The following is a 24,771-nucleotide window of genomic DNA, read 5'->3' on the forward strand; positions in this document are numbered from 1 at the left end:
GAATCTTATCAGCCAAAGCTACAGGTGGTGCGCGTTTGGAGGCTTTTTGCTTAGTCTATAACGAACAGTAGTGTGAGAATAGAAGAACTGTTTAATTAGCTACAACCGTTGCTTTCTCAAGGTTTGAGCGCGAGATGAGCCCTCAAGGCAGGCGCGGGAATCATATCTATTGGCCCATGTTATTTTGAACTTCCTTTATTATCCCAGTCTCAAGTCCTTTGTGTTATTCTGAACAGAAAATCTGTTCTAAGTACTTCATGGCTTCAATAAAATAAAACCTTCCTGCAAGAGTGTATTTCATTGTTTGCTGTGAGTCTGACACAGATACAATACATCGGTGCCCTACTGGATTCCAAGACATGTATGGCTTACCTGCCCCAAGACAGAGCGGCAGACATCATCCACCTAGTCACCGTCATTCGTACCCAACCCTTGGTCACAGCCTTCCAGATACAGAGGCTACTCGGCCTTATGGCCACGACTCGTGGTCTTTGCAAAACTAAAAATGCGCCACCTACAACTGTGGTTCATCCGCAACTTCGATACCTCGAAGAACGCACATACCACCGTCCTAACCCCCCCCCAAACATACTAGAGTCCTTACTTTGGTGGACTGTCCCTTCCAATCTTTTCCAAAGGGCACCCTTCCATCCGCCGTCACTCCAAATCACCCTAACGATAGATGCTTCCCTGACGGGATGGGGAGCACACACGATGGGCCTTTCTGTTGGGGGGAAATGGGACAAGCAGAAGAGGAAGCGACACAAACTTCCTGGAACTGCTAGCAATACAGCATGCTGTCACCAGCTTCCTACCTATTATCAGGGGAAAATGTGTCACGGTCCTCACGGACAACACCACGGCGCTCTCTTATGTCAACAAGCAGGGAGGCACTGTTTCCCTACGCCCTTGGAACCTTGCCATCCAGTTGTGGGACCTTTGCATCACCAACAACATTTTCCTCGTAGCCACTCACATCCCTGGACACATGAACGTGCAGGCAGACCATCTAAGTTGAGCAGGACTCAGCCTTCACGAGTGGGAGATGAACCCAACATACCTCCTCCCACTCTTCCGCAGGTGGGGATTTCCCCCAGTCAATGTTTTTGCCACCAGAACCAACAAAAAGTGTCCTCTGTTCTGCAGTCGAGGAGGTGGGGACCCACAATCTCTGGGAGACGGTCTCCTTTACCCTTGGTCCATGGGACTTCTTTACCTGTTCCCTCCCTTACCTCTGCTTCTAAGAGTGGTCCGCAAAATAGTCAGAGACAGCACAAACTGTATATTGATAACCCCATGGTGGCCGAGGCAACCATGGTTTTCGACAGTCCTCGAATTATCAACGGGAATATACCATCAATTCCCTCCGGCTCAGGACCACCTCTTCCTGTTAGACTCCCCTCTCCTACATCACGACATAGCACAATTGAAATTGACAGCGTGGAGAATAACATCAACGCGGGTTTTTCCACCCGCATAGCGAACGTTCTATTTAACGCCAGAAAACCTACTATGCGGAAGTCCTACAATTATAAATGGTGAAGGTTCTGTTCTTCCCTAGGTGATGACGCCCCTCGAGCCACCTCTGTGGGTCTCGACAAGGTTTTCCAATTCCTCCTGTCCCTCGCTGACTCAGGACTTTCCAATTCATCCTTAAGAGTTTATTTGGCCGCCCTTTCGGCCTACCATGTTCAAGTCGACGGATGCACACTGTTTTCCCATCCGCTTTCGAAACGTTTTTTAAAAGGTTTATTGCATATATACCCTCCTATTAAAACTCCTGTCGTTCCCTGGGATCTTTCTCTAGTTCTCCGCCAGCTCATGAGGAAGCCCTTTGAGCCGCTTGCACCTGCAACCTCAAACTTCTAGCATGGAAAATGGCCTTTTTAGTTGCTGTCACCTCAGCTAGACGAGTGGGAGAAATATTGGCTTTCCAGCATGATACACCTTACCTCTCGTTTTTGCCAGACAGAGTCCGCCTCGTACCGAACATCTCCTTCCTGCCAAAGGTGGTGTCAGAGTTCCACCTGCAGGAGGAGGTCTTCCTCCCGGATTTCTTCCCAAATCCAACATCCGCGGAGGACAAACTCTTACACACTTTGGATGTGAAGCGGGCTCTCCTGCTCTACCTCAATAGAACACACCCAATGAGACGAGACTCGCAACTGTTCCTCTCTTATGGATCAGCAAGGCTGGGGACTCGCATCACAGCTCAGCACCTGTCAAAGTCGATTGTGGGTCTCATCCGTCTCTGCTACCTGATCGACAAACAGCCATTGCCTGGCCCTATCAGGGCTCATTCTACCAGAGCTGTTACGACTTCCACTGCCTTCCTCCAGGGAGTACCCCTGACGGACATTTGTAAAGCCACTACCTGGGTCACGCCTAACACCTTCATAAGGCACTACACCCTAGACATCCATAAGAACACGAATACCAACATGGGACGTCACATTCTGTCTTTGGCTACGCAGTAAAGGACCTGCCAGCACCCTCCTCCAGGTAGGACACTGCTCGCTAATCTCCCATGGGTGTGAAGCACAGAGACCATGTCGAAGATAAACAGATTGCTTACCTGTAACTGGTGATCTTTGAGTGGTCATCTGTGCATTCACACCACCCGCCCTCCTTCCCCGCTGCTGTCAGCTTCTACATTTTCAATAGGGGTTGATTTGCGGCGGTCTGAAGGAACTGGCGGAATGCCCGAGCCCTCCCCTCTGGGCATGTGCGGTGGGATTCCTGCGCATGACCAAGGTCTGGGCGCAACAATCCGTTGAAAGAGCTTGCTACTATGCCGATCGATCCAGCGCGTGCACACTAGATCCCATGGGTGTGAATGCACAGATGACCACTCAAAGATCACCAGTTACAGGTAAGCAACCTGTTTTTTTTCTTGGGAGGGGCTTCAGGTCAGCAAGAGGAAACTCAGGTCTTTGGCCATGTCAGACAGGGATGTGTTAGGCCTTAAAGCAGTTCTTCACATGGGTTGTGTGGGTTTATTTTGGAACTTCTAAGGGACCCTAAGACTTTGATGGTGACGGCTGTTGCAGTTAGTTCTTGCAAACTGATGGAGTTGCTGAGCAGGCTCGTCTGGAACTGTGAAAACACACCTGGGACTTTTAAAGATCATAATAAAACAGCATGAACAAGTGATGATTTAAAAAGCCTTTAAATGATAAGGGCGCAACGCATTTCAAACAAAAAATTCAGTCATTCTCTCCGGGAGTTTTGTTTTCATTGAGTGTCCTGAATCCAGCCAAAATTGCCCCCTCCCCATCTTAAGAGACTACAGCATGGACAGGAATAGGATTGGAAAGCCTATTCATATTTTAAGAGATTTCTTTCTGCAGGTATTGTTAACCCATCTGCGGTCCAAAGAAGGGTGCGTTCTGGTCTGAAGAGCTGCTCCTCATTCCAGTAATCACTTTTTAAACTAAGTTCTAGTGTGCCTTCAAAGCCGTTCTTTTTGGGGGAAATACCCTGCCTGCACATGCACAAGGAACTTGCAAGATTATGAACCTCTAGTCCAACATTAATTGGTCTCGTACAGCATTACTACTGTTATATTCTGTTTTCCTCCAGACAGCTGAAAAGGCCTTACGTCTGATTTCCCAGTGATCTTCTCTTTGAGCACTGATCAAAGCCAGGTGCTCTTCAACAGATGAACGTCATGTGGCTTAGAATGGGATCTATGGGATCTGTAATTCTCAGACGGACACGGTAACTTTCAGTAAGATTGGCCAAAACAACATTGAAACAAGCACAACTGTGTTTCAAATGCAGGCTGAGCTTTTCTTATTTCTGATTCTGTTACCTCTTGAAATGCCTGGATCTTAAATGTTAACACAAGTCACTTTTTTGAGGGAGCACAGCAATTACGAACGGTACAGCTTTTCCATTCATGGGCTTGTATTACTTTTCTTCACTTGCCTGCTTAACAGACACTACAAGGAAAGGGTTGACCTTGTACAGCCACCTAGTGGCGTGTGTCGGACATAAACTCTTCAGTCCACAAAAAAGTCCCCAAACAAAAACCAGAATGCAAATTTTGCTATTTTCACATATATTTTAAGATATTAAATACTACTTTGTTTTCACAGTACATCTCTTTTTTAAAAAACACAGTCTGAGAAAGTCAGGTATGGGACAGCAGTGTTATGTAAGATTTCAATCCCAATTAGGACAAATGAAATGCTTTAAGGGAAGGCTTTTTAAGGGGGAAAGGAGTGCTAAGTAATGAGTTGGGGGTGGATGGTCGGAATGAGCCGTCACGTTACACATTGTCAAGGGTCTCATGTGGAGGAAAGAAATGAGACATATGAGAAAAGCCAAAAAGGAGCCAACCTTCCCCTAAATGCTTGCATAGTATGAGAGATAAGACGCAACGGAAGTTCAAAACCCCATCCTTATTTTAAGCAGCTTAAATATCACTTTAAAAACACGTCACACAGCAAAGTAAAGACTTTTTTGTATATATTTCGGATTTCAATAGTAATGTCAAAAATACATAGTATGATTTTACATAGGATTTGTGCTACATTAGAACAGTAAAGACAAACGTCACTTAAGTAAAAGAAACATTAAATATTAAATAACCAAAAACAAATAAAATAAAGGTGTAAACACTAAAACTAATTTGGGAATCTGCTATTGCAACACATCCAATGAAGTGGTTTAAAACCAGTATATAAAAAAAGATTAGGACTTAAGTATGTTCCAGTCTACTTGGAATACACAAAAATGCTCATCTCAGAAGCCTTTCCAAAAACTGGTCCAGGAGCCCAGAACAGCCTCAATGCTCACTCGACCACCTTCTCACTTGCTTCTCTACTTAAACCTTAAATCTCATGCCAAATCTTTCCATCTTTTAAAATGTAATCCCACAATACTTTTGCACGGTTCGTCCTCACTAGCATCTGGGCGAAAACTGAGGATTCGTTGGAGATTCAGTGTAAGATTTGAGTTCGTATGCGGCGCCGCTGTCAACTTCCATGGATTTCCGAGAGAACAGGAGCCTTACGTCTCTGTAGAGGTAGATCTTTCCAGACTTAGAACTCTGGAACCTAACAGGGGAGCAAAGCAGCAGTATTAGTCAGGAGAACAAACCACACAATGAAAGCGTGCCGCATGAGACAGCAGAGGCCCAGGAGATATTTCCACACAGACTAAACAATTTTTTTAAAAAACACTAGATTTTCAGTTAACGCAACTACCACTCGTGGCAACTCTTTGCAGATCAGGCAGACTGCTTATCTGAAAAAGCAAGTGCAGATGAAACTTCAAAGCAACTGCAACTTTTAATTAAGGCTCAGGCAAATGACTAAACAGGGCCATGACATTGTACAGGTATTTCCAACCCAAGCCAGTCCAGGAATGGGAGGGAACCCTGTACTTTTACAGCACATTAAACAACAAACCACGAGATGGTCTAAACCCTCTCTGGTTCAGAACAATATGCCACCAGGACCTCTACATTAGTTCCCCCCAACCTGGGATTAGCGGTTCAAACTCTCAGTTGGTATCTGGAACTTAACACATTAGCAACTCACTCAGAGATGCACACTTTTACTCTTACAAAGGTAGTTTAAATGGTGAGCAGAAGGCTACAAGATTTAGACTTGGAACACAGGTACAACATCAGAGACTATTTAACCATCAGGAGGATCTTTACTCAGTACAGAGTTTAGCATAGACTACCAGAGTTTACAAAATAAATCTAAGGCGATTTGCCTTAACTACACAGTAAAAGATACATATTTACCAAGTTCAGGAGCATCAAACAGTCCAAGATTGTCCATTGTAATAATCCAAGTAGCACCAAGGGATTTTGAAGGGAAATCCCATCTTTGCACTCCATGTGCTTTAAAAGTCACAAAGCAATCCTTTGTCTCTTCAAAGGACAGCATTTCCAGGTGCAATAAACAAGCAGCCAGAACAAGAGCAAGAAGCAAGAGAAGAGACTCTCTCTCATAGGGATTGAACAATTATAGCCCAATTCCATTCATGATCAGCTGTGGCCATGCAGCCAATCACGAGTGGACATAGGTGTGTCCAATTGTTGGTTGCCATAGCTGCAACACAGGAATGGCTAGACGTTTGGAGACTCCTCCTGCAGTCAGGTGACCCAGCTTCTAGCTACTTCATTTAGTACGTGACTTGTCGCATGTGGGGCCAGAAAGTGTAGCCATGAGGTCTGGCGTTTGGCATGGAAGTGTGAAAGAATGTGGGTTTATGGCATGGCTATTGAGGCCATTTGGCTTCAACAGGAAACAAGACATAGCATGTTATCAGAAAGACATCACAGGAGAAGGCATGGGTTTTTAGAAATCAATATTTCTATACAGACATAAATGGTTAAAACATGGGGAAAGGTGAGTCTATTTGATTATTGCATTTCTCTCTCAACAGTTTCCAGAAGTCAATAACACAATGGCATTAAACTATCCAGACAACAGCTACTATATTCTGTCGTGCATTTTATCTCACCCCTTTCTCCAGTGAACTTTGGGCAGTGTACCTCTTGACCTGTGAGGTAGGTTTGACTAAGAGAGGGTGACCAGCCCAAGGTCACCCAGCGAGCTTCCAAGGGGGAGCAGGGTTCTGATCCTGGGTCTCCCAGATCTTAGGCCAACACTGAGCACCACACCACATTGCTTGTCCAGAGCCATGACACATTTTACAGGCTTCAACCAAACCGGTTATGTCAGTTTACTGGAAAATCCTAAAAGAACCTGGTTAATCTTGAGACAGTGAACTGTGGATTGCAGGTTGGTGTGATGCTCTCTGTCTTGCATCAGCAAATCGTATGTCAGGAATCGTATGTCAGGTGAATCTACCCAGACACCCAGGAGTTTTGACACACACACACACACCAGGTGTGAAAAACTGCACAAGCAGAACTGGCTCTTAGGTTTTAAAAGGCTGCCTCTGTAAAACAAACTAAAAACCTGATCCTGTATGTCAAGTTTCAGCCCCAGGGGGAAACGCTTTTTGCTGACAATCTCTTGCTAAGGGGCTTTTACACAATGGAAGCGCTGACACCACTTTAATTAGGGCCTTCTAAACAGATGCTGCCACAAAGCCATTTACAGTTGTATGACTTCATTTGTTTTGCAGAGAAGAACTTGTATGGTTTCAGCAACTAAACTTGAGTCACTTGTTTCAGATCTATTGTTCCAGGATCTGACTTTCACCTACACAAGCAAAAGCACTGTTGACTAGTCTAAATTTCACTGTCTTCTTGCAAAAGGATTTGTTGAAAAGCAAGCTGTTGGTTTTACTGGTACTCTGACTTTTTTTAAACAGCATTTCTTGCTTGAAAGAAAAAAAAAACCCACTACGGGAAAGAGCTCTCTCTGCCCTTTCTCAGCAGTCTCACCTCAGATGAATGAGGTAGCGAAGAAGCCTGTCTTCAGAACGCCGAGTGTTTTCTTTGTTGAGGCTTCTCTTTGTTTCTCGTCTCACGGGGACAGAAAAGGTTCTTTGCCGTAGGAATGTCTGGTGATTGGCCGGCATCTCTCGCAAGTCATAGATCACCACAAACATCTTCACCACAGTCTTGTTAGGATTAAATAAGGTCTGGGGAAAGGACAAAATGACAACTTCAGAACGAGAAAAGTACTCCACACAGACTGCTGAATGCACAGGTCAAACATGTTGAATAAGTGCGGTCTGGAAAACACTATGGGAACAAACTACATACCTGTTTTGTTCATCATCCTGACTAATCTACATATCAACAGAAGGAATAGAGCAGATTACCATGAATCCATACTACCCATGAAGCTGCCTTCTACTGAATCAGACCCCTTGGTTCGGGAGAGTCAGACCGGCCATGGCTTTCCAGGATCTCAGGTCTTTCACATCAGCTACTGCTGGATCCTTTAACTGAAGATGCTGGGGACTGAGGTTGGGACCTTCTGCTTGCTGAGCAGATGCTCTACTACTGAGCCACAGCCCCGCCCAATATAGCCAGCTGTGTGCCTATTAATTTGTGTGCCTATTAATTTGAGCAGCCAGCTCAAAAGCTGAATTCCTTCTGCTAACTTGTTTGCCTTTTAGCTCCCTATCAAGCCCCTGGGCATCCAGCAGCATAGCAAAAGGTGGCTTTTCAGGCACTGCTTTTTTTTTTCCCCAAGGGCTCACCATGTTTATTGCTCCACAAGCTTTCATTATTATTATTTCTTTTTTTCCCCATGTTTATTTTTCATAGTTTCAGTTTAGTTACAAACATTTCATTATCTCAGATTACACAAATTTTTAGAGTCATTGCATCATGTTACATGCCTTATGTACTCTATAGTTCATTCCACTTTTCCTTTTCTTATTCTATTTTTACATGTTTTACCCAGTTGTAAACCCTTAACCATCTTTTATTCTGTATTTTTTTATCTTTATCCTGCAGTATTAAACTCAAATTATCCATTTGGGCTAACTCCAGAAATTTAACTATTAGGTCCTCTTTCGAGGGCATTTTGTCCGTTTTCCAATTTTTAGCCACTATTCAGGCACTGCATTTTTTGTGAGTACATGTTCAACACACAAACAATAGGCACACTCTTAAAACCAGCACATCTGCAAATGCAGATGCTCAGAGCAGACTTGCATGTTCCATGCAGCTCTGTACTTAAGTGGTTTTATATTATATTTATTTATTAAACTTATATCCCACTGTACCCCACAAGCGGGCTCAGGGCAGCTCACAACATTTTAAACAGACGGTAATAGGTAGCCCAATTTATAGCAGTTTTTAAGCCGAGGGTGGCAGGTACCCTGATATACACAAGTCAGGAGCCAAGGGCACCAAAGGCAGGGGAGGCCAAGATGGGTCAGCCGCCTGCTGCCTCAGCCATACTTGACCATAAGCTTTAATTTCTTCCATCAACACCTTAATAGATTTTTGAGGATTATTCAGGCACTGCATTTTCTGTGAGTACATGTTCAACACACAAACAACAGGCACGCTCTTAAAACCAGCACATCTGCAAATGCAGATGCTCAGCGCAGACTTGCATGTTCCATGCAGCTCTGTACTTAAGTGGTTTTATATTATATTTATTTATTAAACTTATATCCCACTGTACCCCACAAGCGGGCTCAGGGCAGCTCACAACATTTTTAAACAGACGGTAATAGGTAGCCCAATTTATAGCAGTTTTTAAGCCGAGGGTGGCGGGTACCCTGATATACACAAGTCAGGAGCCAAGGGCACCAAAGGCAGGGGAGGCCAAGATGGGTCAGGCGCCCGCTGCCTCAGCCAAAGGCCTGGCAGAAGAGCTCCGTCTTACAGGCCGTGCAGAACCGTCATAGGTCCCGCGGGGCTCTGGTCTCACATGGGAGCAGGTTCCACCAGTCGCTGAGGCTGTGGTTCGACAAAGGCAACCGGCACAAAGGGAGAAGGGGCTATGGAATCCCTTTCTTCTCTCTGTTTTCTGCTGAAAACGGCCCCTCACAGATGCTTTTGGTCGGGGAGGGGAGCACAAGTTAAAAGAGTTCACCTCCCCCTTCAAACTGCATCCCCAGCAGCTGCATTCGGTAAAGAAGAAAGTAGGCTACAATTTTCCACGGCCTGAACTTCATCTTCAGGATCCCCCCATGTGCTGATGCATCTCACTAAAATTACCTCACTTTTTACCCAATACCAACAACTCTGCAGTATTCTCAGGTCACATGTTTTGAATACTGCTCCAGGAAAATTCAGGTCAGATTGAGAAAGTGTTAACTATTAAAAGACTAATTTACCCTGAAACACACACACACAAACCTATACCATTGTCTGTGTAACTACACAATTGTAAGGCTGGTAGCCGTGTTAGTCTGTAGCAGTAGAAAAGAGCAAGAGTCCAGTATCACTTAAAGACTAACAAAATTTGTGGCAGGGTAGGGGCTTTCATGGTCACTGAAGAAGTGAGCAGTGGCTCATGAAAGCTCCTACCCTGCCACCAATTCTGTTAGTCTTTAAGGTGCTCCCGGACTCTTGCTCTTTTCAGAACTGAAGAAGCGAGCAGTGGCTCATGAAAGCTCCGACCCTGCCAGAAATCTTGTTAGTCCTTAAGGTGCTCCTGGACTCTTGCTCTTTTCAGATCTGAAGCAGTGAGCAGTGGCTCATGAAAGCTCCTCCCCTGCCACAAATGTTGTTGGCCTTTAAGGTGCTCCTGGACTCTCGCTCTTTTCTACTTGTAAGGCTGGAATGCATCTGAAATTCACCTAAGGCAGCTTCCCAGCACTCATCATTTCATCCAAAATCAACATAGTGCACACATAGACCATAAAGCACACAGCTCCAGAGATGCCTGTAGATAATACACCTCCAGAGAAAGATGTCATCTCCTATAGCACACAAATATTCATTTAGTTCTACCATTGCCTCAGGTCAAGTGAGTTTTATCTATCTGAAGAACTGAGGCGGTGATTCACGAAAGCTCGTATCAAAATAAATGTTAGTCCTCCAGGTGCCATGGGATTTGTGTTTTATATATCTGAAGTGCCCCAATGACAAATACAGATCTTCGACGTGGTGTCTGTGCTTCACACCCATGGGATCCAGTGCGCACGCGCTGGATCGATCGGCATTGTAGCAAGCTCTTAACGGATTATCGCACCCAGACCTCAGGCATGCGCAGGAACCCCACCGCGCATGCCCAGAGGGGTGGGCGCGGACATCAGGCCAGTTCCTTTCTTACCGTCGTGTTGGAAAGACCTTTTCTTCGTTTGTCTGATCGGTTCTCTTTTTTGGCTATTTGCCTCACGGCTCTTCGGATTTTTCCTCAGCTTTCTTCTTTTTTCTTAACCTTTCTTCATTTGTTCTTCAAAAACTCAAAAAAAAAGTTGTTTTTCGTTGAGGGGGAAGTTGCCGGTTTACCTCAGTCTGGCCTTCGGCTTGCCTCCAGTTTGCCCTTGGCCCCCCCCCCCCCCAAAACCCCTTCTTTCTTCTCCGTTTTTTTTTTTAATGGAGAAGAAGTGGGGCTTTTTCAATCGTTGCAAGGGTTGCGGCAGTAAACTTGCTCCACCTGACCGCCACACCCTCGGTATTTTTTGTTTGGGGGAATCTCACCGACCTGAGTCTTGTCGGCACTGTGCTAGGTTTTCGAACCAGACAAGAAAATATTGAGCTGCGCGCCTTAAATTGGCGCTACTTGAGTCGGCGTTACATCCTCCCTCAGTGATGGAGTCCGAGAGACCATCGACGGCTCCGGCTCCGACATAGAGGTCCTCCTCCGACATCAGTCAACTGACGTCGAAGCCACCGGCTTCGAAGGCACTATCCTCTGCTTCCACTCCGGTGAAGAAGCCCAAGTCAAGTAAGGAGCACAAGTCCACAAAAAAGGACCCCTCTAAGTCCCTAAAGGCGGCAAAGAAGGGGAAGGTAGCGGTGTCTGCACTGGGTGATGCCCCTAAAGTGCCTCCCGCTCCAACGGCAGTATCAGCACATTCAGATGCATTCCAGCCTTACAAGTAGAAAAGAGCAAGAGTCCAGGAGCACCTTAAAGGCTAACAACATTTGTGGCAGGCTATGAGCTTTCATGAGCCACTGCTCACTTCTTCAGATCTGAAAAGAGCAAGAGTCCAGGAGCGCCTTAAGGACTAACAAGATTTCTGGCAGGGTAGGAGCTTTCCTGAGTAACTGCTCACTTCTTCAGTTCTGAAAAGAGCAAGAGTCCGAGAGCACCTTAAAAACTAACAGAATTGGTGGCAGGGTAGGAGCTTTCATGAGTCACTGCTCACTTCAGTGACCATGAAAGCTCCTACCCTGCCACAAATTTTGTTAGTCTTTAAGTGATACTGGTTCGAAGGAACTAGCGGGATGTCCGCGCCCACCCCTCTGGGCATGCATGGTGGGGTTCCTGCGCATGCCCGAGGTCTAGGCGCGAGAATCCGTTAAGATACAATCCCAATCAATCCAGCGTGTGCGCACTAGATCCCATGGGTGTGAATGCACAGATGACCACTCGAAGATCATCAGTTACAGGTAAGCAACCTGTTTTTACTCACGATCTACCTACATTTCATTCGTCCCTACTTCTGAGAATGGTTCACTTGCTAATGCAACATTTTGTATCCATGGATAGCTGTTTGGAAAGGCAGTTTCTTTATGGCAGCTAAATATGCTTCATTCTTTCTGCTGTTTCAAAATTCTAACATGCTTTAACTGTTCTCTTGTATTCCTCTCCAATTTTGTTCACTTCTTCCTTAAAACTGTGGTAACCATGACTGGCCGTGGCTCTGTAGCCAAGCTCCAATTACAGTTTTGTCTTTTGCACAAAGAGCTTGTTAACACAACCCACAGCAGCACCTTTTTTACAGCAGTGGCACACTGTTACCCAACTACCTTCAGATACTGATTGTCACCCACTGCAAAGCAGTCCTTTTTCACTGGTGTTAGTTTAGTTATCCCTAATCCTATAGTAATCTTTTGTGTTCTCCTCATTGCTTATTTGTCCGTCTGATGAATGCCATTGCTTTTATTTTCAAGCAATATAATTTTTCCTCACTACATTTTAACTATATTTTCACTTTAAAAAAGAAATTAATGGGACTTCCAAATCATGGACATTCTCAACTATTTCAGGTTTTTGATTTTGCAGCCTATATTACCTGTAGTCCCTGTCAGCAGCAACTAAGACAGAAGCATCCTAAATTCTATCCAAGTAATCACCGAAAGCCTTGAGTAGCCCTTTGCCCGAGTTAAATTCCTGTGAAGCGTCTTCACGCAATCTCTTCAGAACGTGACATGGATAGTGTAATTTGCCAAACAATTATGTACTCATTCCATAATTCCCTACATCATTTCCCCATTTTCCTTCTAGGAACACTAAATGAAAACTGTGTTAAAACAAAAAATGACCCTTTTTAAGTCCCACTGTCAACTAGTCCACTGCCCAATATGGAATCAAAAAAGATTCCAGTTGGTAGTAATGATAAGGTTTTATGGTTCCATTTACTCTTTATTTTGTCATTATTGAACTTTTAATTGTGAAATGACTCTCCATTGTTTGTAACTTTCCTAACCGCTTCCTTTGTTATTGTGGCATTGCTCCACTGGTATGTTTATTAAATTTAAAAACAAAAAGTTATTATTAAAAAAAGAAGAAGACTCCAGCTGGTACAAAAACGCTTGCAGGCCTGGTTACTACCTGGTGCTAGGCACCCTGAGCACGTCACACCTGTTCTAAGGGCACTTCCAGAACAGCTAGGAAGCTTACCTAGTTTGGTTTAGAAGCAAATTCCTAGGCACACAAATTGGAGAGAGGGTTATTAAAGTAACTGTATACAACAGGTACTTACCACTTGTATTGTTCCTGAAGGAGGTACCCGATAACCCCTTTTACCAAGGGACTCTAGAGCAATTACACCCTGAAAGGGGGGGGGGGGAAACAGGACAGTTAACACTCTGACTATGCTGAACATCTCCAAATTATAAGCAAAGTAAACAATCTCTTTCATGCAGAATGACATGCAATGCATTGCTTGGGAACCAGCTAACAATCTCCTGGTTTCAGTCTATGCCTTGCACGGTGGTAATGAAAGCCCACTGATGTTTCAGAAAGCACAGAAGCTGGGAATCCATCTTCTGCTTTGATCACTTGACTCTACAGAATACACAGCTAGCACTTTTGGCAATAACCCTCATCTAACAGGTCGAAACCTTCATGCACATTATCTGTTTCGGATTATCCAGCAGCCTTTGCTGTGCATAGCTGCTTAGGTACTTGACTGCCTTGGACAGTGTATGCTGGTTGTCTCCGGCCCAAAGGACATCTGCCTGGCCTCAGCCTGGGCCAAGGCCTTTTTCTGCCCTGGTGGGCCTTGCTTCCGTTGGAGATCAGGGCCTGGCGGGACCTATTACACTTCCACAGAGCCTGTAAAATGGAGCTGCTCTGCCAGGCCTTCGGGTGAGGCGGTGGGCATCCAATTATTCCATCTATTGGCTCCAGAGCAAACCAATTCGTGCAATAGCCAAATCGTTGGCTCACAACTTTAATGCCGGTAGCTCACCAAATAGGATTTTTGCTCACAAGACTCTACAGCTTAGAGGGAACATTGGTGACTACCCATACCAAACTGCCATGCCATCTGTCTTGTTTATAGCTTTGTTTTAATCTGTTTTAACTATTGTGGAAAATCTATTATGAAATGTTTTAATACTTATTGTGAAATGTTTTAACTCCTGTTGTCATCCGCCCTGAGTCCGCTCACAGGGAGGGCAGAATATAAGCCAAATTTAATAAATAAATAAATAAATAGTATTTAGGAGGCTGTTTGTGTAAGGGCTGCTTCACATGTGATCCCCACCCACCCACAATACACACACAGAAGGACAGCCAAAGTTGTGTGGTGGCTGGCCATTAAACCAGGAGACCCAGTTTCAAATCCCCACCCTGCCACGAACGTTTACTGGGTGACTTTGGGTCAGTCATGCACTCTCATCCCAACATATTTATCAATTCATTCATTTATTAAAACATTTTTACCCCGCCTTTCCTTCTAAGGCAGCATACAATAATAGTTAGAAATGTTTTCAGTTAAAATAAAAAAGCAAACCCCAATCTCACCCCCCTCGTGGTATTGCTTGCAAGGATAAAATGGAGGAGAAAATGAAGTACATCACTTTGAGGTTCTTAGAGGAGAGGTGGAAAGAAGATCTACTAAATAAAGGGAATGTGTGAAATGGCCCCTGGAACAGCTGTGCCCACCAATGTACTCCCCATCTATTTCAAGGAGTCACAAGGTGACTCTTAATTTGTATTCTGAGCTCAAGAACAAACAGGAGCTCCGCGCAGATGACAAAGTACACGTGCAGCAGCATCACCACCTGTGAACGTGCAGGACCACAAAACAGCTGAGATACCACACAACATACCCTGAGCTGGTAACTGGGAAGGGTCAGGCTGGTACCTCCCTGTGTATTGCAGGGAAACCTGGCCATTGAAACATAAGCATACTTTCTAAATCGACAGCACTGCCTACAGAATCTGCCATGGAAATTCAGACACCTTTGACACTTTCACACATGCACCTTCAATCAACTTTCAAGGCACTCTAGCATTCATTTGCAAGTGTATTTTCCCCTTTAGTACAGTAAAATCCAGCTGCAAAGTGGATTGAGAGTGTTATTCAGCATCTGCAAAAGGGCCCCTTTTTTCTCCTCAAGATCCAAAAAGTAGGCTGTGCACAACAGTACAAGAAAAAAGGGGTCAAGCAGGGCCTTTGGGGGGCCCGCCCCCTTTCTTAAAGGCAAAGACCCACAAGAATTTCTCCTGCGAATGCTTTTTTCAATCCCTGCACTGAGCAAGGGGGGTTGGAGTACATGGCCCCTAGGATCTCTTCTAACTCTGTGTCAAGAAACTGGTCTCCTTGAAGAGAGTTTTTCTGCCTGAGTGTTGGCTTTCTTGACTATAGAAGTCATCACCCTCACCTGCCGGCTTGTTCTCAGAATTGTTGCTTAGGCTGGTAGAAGTGATTAACTTGCAGCAGCTGAGAACTGTCATCGAAAGTGGTTGACAGCTTGCAGTTTAGAGATCTATCCCGGTCACAGCTTTCGATTGGCTAAATGGCTTTTCTTTCTGCACTGAGAACTTTAGCCCCAACAGAAAAAAAATTACCCCACAAGCCACAAATCCTGGCTATGGGCCTGGACTTTCTACACCAATATATCTATATCTCTATATAGATAGATGATAGATAGATAGATAGATAGATAGATAGATAGAGAGAGAGAGAGAGAGAGAGAGAGAGAGAGAGAGAGAGAGAGAGAGAGAGAGAGAGAGAGAGAGATGAGAGAGAGAGATGAGAGATAGAGAGGATGAGAGATGAGAGATTGAGAGATGAGAGACAGAGAGACAGAGAGTGAGATGATAGATAGGGACAGACAGACAGACAGATATGCACAATGATGTCTGCAGGAGACTGACATACAATGTGGTGTTGTGCAATTATTTTATTTTTATTTATTATTATATTTCTACCCCGCCCTCCCCGCGAATGGGCTCAGGGCGGCTCACAAAAAAGGGCACCATGCGCCAATATAAAACAGTAGAACACATAAAACACATAAAAACAACCATTATCAGAATAAAGTGCTCAACGGTGTTATTAAAGCATTCAGTCAGAGCATGATGGTGGCCTGTAGATGAAGCTCCGAGCCTGATTCGGCGGTACAATCAGTCAAAGCACTGTGTCTCGATCTTGTAATGGGCCATCCCAATACCCCATGTTCCCATGAGGTAGTTGTTGGCGGCGGCTCCTAATTGAAAGCCTGGCGGAAGAGCTCCGTCTTGCAGGCCCTGCGGAACTTATTGATACGAAAACTACTTCTTTGAGTTCAAAAGTTTATTTCTTTCCTTCACATACCTTCTTTACTTCATATACCTCATTTTTCTCCCCACTGAAAACCCAGAGCAACTTACACCATTCTCCTCTCCTCTACTTTATCCTCACAACAAGAAAGGTACCAGGATTCAGTGTGATACACAGGAATATGCTCTGCTGATCTCTGAGGGTAATTACAAAGCTCCACTTTTTACCATATAGGGGGAGGGGGCGTTGTCATCAGAAACACTGTAGAACGAAACGTCAACTGGAAGAGTCATGTGTGTCGGACAGAAGACGCCACTTGCTCCCACTTCAGCTGTGAAACCATCTACAACACCCAGGGGATCTAAACGATAGTTCAGCACGCACTCCTGAAAAAAACAGGGAGAGAAACAAAAACATTTTGTTGAAAAAGCCATCTACAGGCAAGGTGGGGAAAGACTATTAACATCATCCCTAACCCGGCTAACTACAGCTGCCATTCTAAGCATGTTTTCTGGAGTAAACAAGTACCAAATAATTCAGTGGGACTTGCTTCTAGAGGAAACACGCTCAGGATCGCAGGCTTGTGCCACAGAGCCAAAGCAGCCTTATCAGTACACCAGTTACAAAAACAAGAGAGGATTTTTAGAATTAATGTACAATACCTCAAAGTTTCCAAGGAGACTAAGACTTGTTACAGGTGGTGCACTGGAACTCAGAAATGGTTTCTCATGGCCATCTGGGTCATTCTCTTTGCTTATACAATGTTGTGGACTATTTAAAAATGTTGTAAGAAATCAAAAGTTACTACTTTTTCCCCCAACCATTATTAATATGCATGCAAGTAAATTTGTATTCCAGCTGCAACTTTTGAACTACAGCATTTACTCAAATGCAAGACTAGGATTTCCCCCCCAGGTATTCCATCAACAGGGGTGGTGGTCTTACATTCACAGACAAGTTACAGTTCTGTCCAGTAATACATGCTTTTGTGTGTGCGGGAGGGGGGTTGTCATAGATTCAGGATCACCCTCCTTTATAAGAGTACGTTAAAGTTAAAGGAATTTACAGAACTTCTGGGCTACTGCCCCGATTAAGATACTCTCAGAAACACCTGAACAGACACAATTCTCATTGTTTCTGCTTTCATTAATTTGCTGTTTGGAAGCATACACTTCCCCCACATCTGTGTAGCCTAGTATGTGCCCAGGCATCTTTCTGTGCAACCATTTTGACACACTGATGGTTAAGTTTCATCAGCATCCTACGCAAGGCTGGTCCCCCTTCCTCAGTGCAAGCCAGGTACCAATCTGTCACCCTACCACACAAGACTGTCTGCTTTGTCTCAGTGAGCCAGGCCTTAAAGACCCCAGTCATCTTGTTGAATGTAAATGTTCTAATTAATTAATATTACTTTTTAAAATGGAAGCAAGGTAGACAATGGAGCAATTAATTAATACTGTTGCCATTAACAGGACTGCATTCAGACAAGGGCTTTACAATGTCTTTGCTTTTTAGTATAAGACATCACAGCATTAGAAGCACACTATTTTATAGGAAACATTTTACTAAATTACATACTATAGAACTTTGCAAGCAAAGAAGTTATAAGACACATGAACTACCTGAGTCTGATGCACTGAGCATTTGCACTTTCTCCAAAACAATCCTTGTTTATTCAGTATTATTATTTACATTTTCTAACTATTTACATTTTCTAATGTTTGTATCTTCATTTTTTAAAAAAGCTTTTTAAAAAGTACCTTTTGGAGGACAGACATTTCAACTGTAACAGAGACGCATCGAGATCGAAACAGCCAGAACGTGTTTTCCTTTCAGGAACCTTAAAATAAGAACACACATGCACTTAGTCTGCACATCCTGATATAAAAAATTCAAATAATAAAGTGTGCAATGTTACTTTTTTAATGGAAGCGAGTTAGACGGTGGGGCAACCTGTCCACCGACACGCCGGGATGAATGTCCATCCCGTTTGAGAAAATGGGGCCATCTGGCACCACGGTTCTATACAGCACGATGAAGATCCACCTGGAGCTTCCTTCTCAACTGTGTTGTGCCATTAGGGTTTTTAAATGATCTCAGCATAATTACTGATAAGCTTCCAAAGGAAGATGGAGCAATAGATTCATTGGTTTGATATTTTAACCAAGTAGTCTGGCACAACAGAAAATCATTTCTATGTGTGCTGTGACTCTAACAGGGATCTATTAAGTTTCATCAGCATTCTGTGCAAGGCTGGTCTCCCTCAATGCAAGCCAGGTACAAACCTGTCAGCCTACCACACAAGACTGTCTGCTTTGCCTTGCATGTACATCAGAGCACAGATACGTCCCTGGAGGGCAACCTCCATGTAGATATACGGAATAACAGGATTGTAACCTATTTCTCTGCTTGTTGGATGTATTGCCTTGCTTTTGCTGCACTGTTTTCTACTTTTGTAATTCTGTTCTTGCACTGCAAACAATGCAGTGGGAGTAGGATCACAACAATTAGAAAAAAGGCAACACAAGTGAAGTATGAGACATGATGCCACACGTCTCTGGCTTCTATTTTATTGCCCTTTTTTCATATTTTTTTGGCGATCTTAGCCCCACTGGCATTGTTTGTTGGATACCTCATGCTATTTTGACTGCATGGTCTTAAAAGCTGCGTGATCTGCCCTGAACCTCCACGAGAAAGGTGGGCTAGAAACAAAGGCAAGAAATAAAAAGCTGTTAACCCAAACATGTGTCCCCCAGTTTAAGCAGGCAGCTCTGACTACTCAGCTTGCAGTTAAGTAATGCAGTGAGCATAATCTGCATGCTGTTCATCTTTCACAGATGCAGCCCTACTAACGCAAAAAAAAAGGTGGGTGGGGAAAATCCTCTGCATTTAGCGCAGGGAGGCAGGATAGGCGCACAATGCTCCTATTGAACTATCATGGCGCTGTCACCTCTAACAGCACCAAGTCACTTCCAGGTGGAGAAGATTAAGGGGGGGGGGAGAATAAGAAACCAAAGCATGCCCTCCCTTCCCGTTTCCTTCTGCCACCCGACATGCAATCGTGGCAACCTGAGCTGAGGGCGCCAACAGCTTGTTTTGTGAAGGGAGCCCGGTACACAACTCACCGCTGCACACAAGGGTCGAAAGATCAGGCCAGGGTTTGCCAAGAAATGGCTGGGGATGCTGACCCTCATGAGGGAGAGGACATTTTGGATTTTCATCCTTCTGCCCACCCCAGACAGTCCCCACGTTATAAGAGAGAGACTGCCACACTGCTGCCAAGTGAATTTTAAGGAAGTGTTTACAGGCCTCACTGAGGAACAGAGGACAGCAGTCAGGGCCATTTATGTCAATGGTAACTTCCCCCTCACGACTGTGGCACTTCTTAAAGGATGTAGTCTTCGCCATGGATGAAGGGGGGAGAAGGGGGTGGAAGCCCAGGGGGGCTTTCTGGGGAATCTTCCCCGTAATGCTGAACCCACGACATTGAAGAAAATAGCTCTACAAAGAAATCTTTGGAAGACAAGAGTTCCTGGAGGTGCCTACTGGGCAGCAGGCAAAAATGAGCTGAGCTGGAGAGGTGCAACCAATGCTCCCACTTCGCTGTGGAGTCTTGTGAGCAAAAGTTCTGCTTTTGTGAGCTACTGGCATTAAAACTGTGAGCCAGTAATCCGGCGGCTGCATAAATTACTTTGCTCTGGAACTATCCTTCCTGAGCTAAGACAAAAATGTGTGAGCCGGAGGCTAAAAAACTGTGAGCTAGCTCACACTAACTCAACTTAGAAGGAACACTCTGAGTTCTGCACCTTTTTTGTAGCTCTGGAAGTTTCCGAGATCGTGTTCTGCACAGCCCAGAAACCCATCAGTATGATGGGCAGAGATCTGAAGAGTGTGCAGTACAGTGCCTAACTCTCTCCTGCCCTCTAGAAAAGGTGATAGGGGTAAGAGCAATATAATAGAGACGCTTACAGGGCTTGAAAGTAGAGGCAATCCAGTTCGAGGATGGAAAGCCTTGGTGGAAGTCCCATCCAAATGGTGAAAATTGTTTCTCCGCCAAACATGTTTAAGTGGTATTGCTCTCTGTCCACAAAAAAGGGGAGAAAAATAGGCTACGTATATCGGAAATCAATACAAATAAAATACAGTGCTGCTAAGCATTCTAGCCATCTGCAGAAGTGATTTGTGTTATCATATCTTCTAGTATATGCCATTTCTACAGTTCATGTAATAGGTTGGATTTATACCCAGGCTCTCCATCTGTTTAGGCTACTTGTTGAGACAACTGCAGATCCAGTGCATGCAGAATCTAAGGTACTTGAGTACATATGAGAGGGATTTTCCAACAACGTATTATAATCCTTGCTTTGGAAGTGGGAGGGAGAACCTCTTTGGGCTTTCAATTTAGCGCCAAAACACTGAACTGAAAGAAATGGGAAGCCTCCCTTGCAGAAGTGCCTTTGGTGGCTCATTTTAAGATTATAGCCTATTTCAAAACAGATGAATTGTCAAATTATAGTTTTCAAAGATCCCAGTAGCTCGTGCATGCTGACTCAGTTTTCATTCGCACCAACGGGCATCATTTATTTATTTTAAAAGAAACCAAACTATAGCATATAGGTCCCAGGGTTGCCAGATCAAAGTTAAGAGACACATTGGAGTTGAAAAGTTTTCCTTCGAGAACTATCCTTTATGTTTTATAGCCTCATGATGTTTTGACCAGTCCTTTAGATAAAGCCATACAGAGCACTCTGTATTAGCAAACAGCACAAGGAAAAGAACCTTACAAGTATGAATCTCCGCACATAGTAGGGTTACCAGACGTCTTCCTTTTAGAGGACATGTCCTCTTTTTGGGTTGGAAGGTTAGGAATAATCCTAGTTGGTAGCAATGATCACATCTTAAATAGTAGAAGTATTAAAAATTAGATTTGTCACAGCAACCACTTGTTTGAAGTAGTCGAGAAGTAGTCTCTTTTGCTTTTCAAAATACGGTAACCCTAACATATAGTATTAATGTGATTTTGATGGAACTATTTCAGCTGACTCACAAACCATTGAGACTAACGTAAATGAAAGCAGTTGGGGGCTGGAGCAGGGACGACGGCTGTCAAACACCAAGCCCCTGTGTGTCTGGATTGAGCTTTAGCTCAGAATCCCTCCCCCTCCCACCCACCCACCCAAGTTCCCCTGCTAGACTCATCAGTATGCTGAAGCAGCTGTTTTGGGAAAGATGGGGGCAGACACTGAATAAGTCTAAGTTAAAACACCACTCACCAGCACATCGTTTCTCTTTTGTTCACCAGGAGCTGAGCCGTCTTCTACGGGTTTCTTCTGCAAACGTTTTTGGATTGCATAGTCTGTCGGGTCTTTGTTCTCGTCGTGTGCGTTTTTCACTTTTTCTTGCTTGTTTTTGCACTGGAAACTTTCGTGGTCTTTATGCAAATAGTTTTCAATACTAGTGAGCTGGGAGTTCTGCTCGCAAATATTTGGTTGTTTAGAGTCTTGGCTTAAGCGCTTCGGCTCGCTTTTGTGCAAACTGTCAGGTGCCTGCATTACAGTCACTTTAATATTTTCAAGTATTCTAGACCAGTCTGACGATGGATTGTTTAAACAGTCTGTGTTGCCGTTTTCGCTAGCGATTGTTCTGTCCTTAAGTTTATCTGTGCAAATCAGTTCATCGCTACAACTGGAAGGGGAACACTGCTTGGCAATACCTTTGTATACTGCTCGGGGCTTACGGGGAGAACCGGAAAGTACCGCTTCTAATTTATCTGCCAGTTCTGCTCTATTATCTTCTTTCTTACATGACTGGATCGTAAAAGTAATTGGATTTGTATTTCTACCAGAAGGAGACGGCTGAAATGTATTTTGGACTACATCACTGGGCTCTGCAAGAAGCAATTTTCTTCTTGCTTGGGGTTTTGGAGATACCTTCGATTCGACATCGTATCTAAAGGAACTCAGAGGGGTTGCTGGTGTTTTGCCTTTTGCTTTTAGGTTGTCTTCCAAAGAACTCAACCTTGAAGTAGAGAAGGGATCTGACAAAGTTTCCCTGCCTTTCTTCGGCAGGCAGTCCTCTTCACAGGAACTATGAAAACCCTTTGGATTAACTGAACTAATTTCATGCACGTTGAACACAGGATGAGTAACATGCGAAGTTGGTGGATCACAGTGAATCAGGTGTTGGGCAATCCTAGCTATAACCTCCTGCCGCTCCTGAAGTAAAGAACTTATCAGTGGGTTAGCTTCCTCTATGGTTTGACGGGAGCGCTGGGTCACTGGACTCTGGGAGTTGGAGAGCGGAATTTCTGGTATTATTCGGGTTTTTCCTATATTGCTGTTTTCGGATGAAGCCAGTTGTAAGTTAGCCATAGAACCAGAGGACAGCTCCTTGCCTTTTCTCAGCAAACTTTCATCTTCGTGCACAGTGCGTGTGGCTTTTGAGTTAGCCAAACCCGTTTCGTTCCCGTTGAACGGCCGCCCCATAATAGGTGACGTTGCTGGATCACAGTGAATCAAATGCTGGGCGATCCTTGCTATAACCTCGTGCCGCTCTTGGAGTAAAGAGCCTATCAATGGAATAGACTCTCCTAACGAATGGCAGAAAGAGTAGCCATTGGAGGAGTCGGCCAAAGGCTTTAGTACTCTTTCTGAGGTTTCCTGCAATAGTTTCTTATTCTCAACGGTAGCTGTATAGCACTGGAGGTTAGACTCCGATGCCCTGAAGTCTGATCCAAGCCTGGCCGGTGGAAACAATTTCAGGGTTCTGACAGCTGTGCCGAGCTCAGGGCCTTTTTTGGCACTGAGCACGCCTTCGGGCCACAGCAGTTTGCCGCACAAGTGCTGCGAGGCGGGCGTATTGCATTGCTCTGCCCTGATGGAATCACAGTGCTGATGTCCACCACGCTCTTCTACCCTCTTTTCATAAAAACCGAGGTTGGTGTGAATGCTGCACGTCAGGACTGGATAGTTAGATTGTCTCGGCAAGGACTGGACGCTGACTTTCAAGGCCACATTGTGAGAAACATTAGGAACGGGGAAGAAATGCTCTGTTGGCGTCTGGGAAAAAGTCCACTGCAGGTCTACGTGCGCCGCGCTTACTCTGAAACGTTAAACACAAAGGGACATTTGGTATTTTAAGGCAGTACCACCTCTTCACACACAAGTACAGCCACTATCTGCTCTCAGAAGAGAGAGAGAGCTGGGAACAAAAATGTATCCTTCAGTGCTTGCTAAGAACATACGAACAACAGTTTGGACTTCTGACATACCTGTAGAGAATATTGCGTGGGACTGCGCCGTGTGAAACACTCAGCCAAGCGCTCAACTGAGAAAAGAACACAAAAGAGCGGACAGCCAATAAGAGGGTCTTCTCTTCAATAAATCGGTCGCCGCTTCTAAAAATATATCCAAACAGAGAGAGAGAGACCAGTGAGACCCATCACACAGAACAGCAGAAGAGTGTTTTGGCATTGGTGGATGGTGGAAGTATTGGGGGGAAGACTTTTTATTATTTTGCAAGATTTCATTTCCCGTTCTAAGACATTTTTAAACAGACTACAGGAAAATGTGATTCAGTACACAGTTTAAAAACATGCAGGGATACCAAGTTTATCAAAACAAACAGCATTAACCAGCAAAAATCAATTTTGCTCTCTAATATTTAGCATGCTGACAAAACATTAATATTTCAGCTAATTATATTTAGATAAAGTTAAGCACACACTTTTAAGAATGCCATCCAGAACAGAAAGTTTAGCAACTTTCCTGTTTGTGGATTCACTCATTTATCCACTTCAAGTAATTGTAAAACATTAATACACTTAACTAGACAGCAATACTTTGCACAGGCAATGTGTAAAAGTTGCAGGAAAATACTTCATTTAAATACTGCATTATCATTTCATAAATAGTAAAATGGAATCTTACAAAACTGATCTAAAGATGAAAATGGAACCACCAAATACACATCAGATGGTAATTCTCAAATTATGCAGGAATCTTAGCAAATTTAGACCCACCCATGTATACAAACTTACTGTCGTGGAACTGGCTCCAAAATCCATCTCTCTAGTAACAAGGCATCTTGCTTGACTGCAGGATCATTTAAATCGTTCCCTTCTGTGGCTGGCCCTTCATCGCTATAGCAACAGTCTGGAAGTAGCATCACTTCTACCATGATAGGAATATTATTTTTCCACAGCAACGTGACCTCAGACCTAGTGCGTCGAGCTTGACGACACTTGGAACAAAAGAATTTGAAAACATGTTAGATTTAAATCTTGATTGCCAACAACATAAAGAGACCTGGCCACAATCTTGTACAGGTGCAATGTTAATAAACATGTTTATTAAAATCCCAAAAGAGCTGTGTGGTACCTTAAAGAGTACAGAGTTTATTGTGGCCTAAGCTTTCATGAGCCAGCGTTCGCTTCATCAGATACACAAAGTGTTACATTCAGAAGGAAAATATACC

General features: G+C 44.1%; 1 protein-coding gene across 2 annotated transcripts in view; it reads right to left on the reverse strand.

Annotated features, from left to right (window-relative positions):
- Positions 1–4,623: 4,623 nt before the first annotated feature.
- Positions 4,624–24,771, reverse strand: part of FAM214A (family with sequence similarity 214 member A) — a 56,905-nt gene continuing 36,757 nt past the window's right edge. For both annotated transcript variants that reach the window (XM_015418924.1, XM_015418916.1), the window contains exons 3-12: positions 24,335–24,537; positions 23,567–23,692; positions 21,570–23,397; positions 20,266–20,376; positions 18,057–18,136; positions 16,959–17,067; positions 16,524–16,682; positions 13,285–13,353; positions 7,379–7,578; positions 4,624–5,063 (exon numbers count right to left, since the gene is read on the reverse strand). In XM_015418924.1, coding sequence (XP_015274410.1) covers positions 4,910–5,063; positions 7,379–7,578; positions 13,285–13,353; positions 16,524–16,682; positions 16,959–17,067; positions 18,057–18,136; positions 20,266–20,376; positions 21,570–23,397; positions 23,567–23,692; positions 24,335–24,537 — 3,039 coding nt within the window. In that variant the 3' untranslated portion in view covers positions 4,624–4,909. The remainder of the gene's footprint in view (positions 5,064–7,378; positions 7,579–13,284; positions 13,354–16,523; positions 16,683–16,958; positions 17,068–18,056; positions 18,137–20,265; positions 20,377–21,569; positions 23,398–23,566; positions 23,693–24,334; positions 24,538–24,771) is intronic.

The sequence above is a fragment of the Gekko japonicus genome, unplaced genomic scaffold (genome assembly GCF_001447785.1).
Source record: "Gekko japonicus isolate JY-2015 unplaced genomic scaffold, Gekko_japonicus_V1.1 scaffold150, whole genome shotgun sequence".
NCBI lineage: Eukaryota > Metazoa > Chordata > Lepidosauria > Squamata > Gekkonidae > Gekko > Gekko japonicus.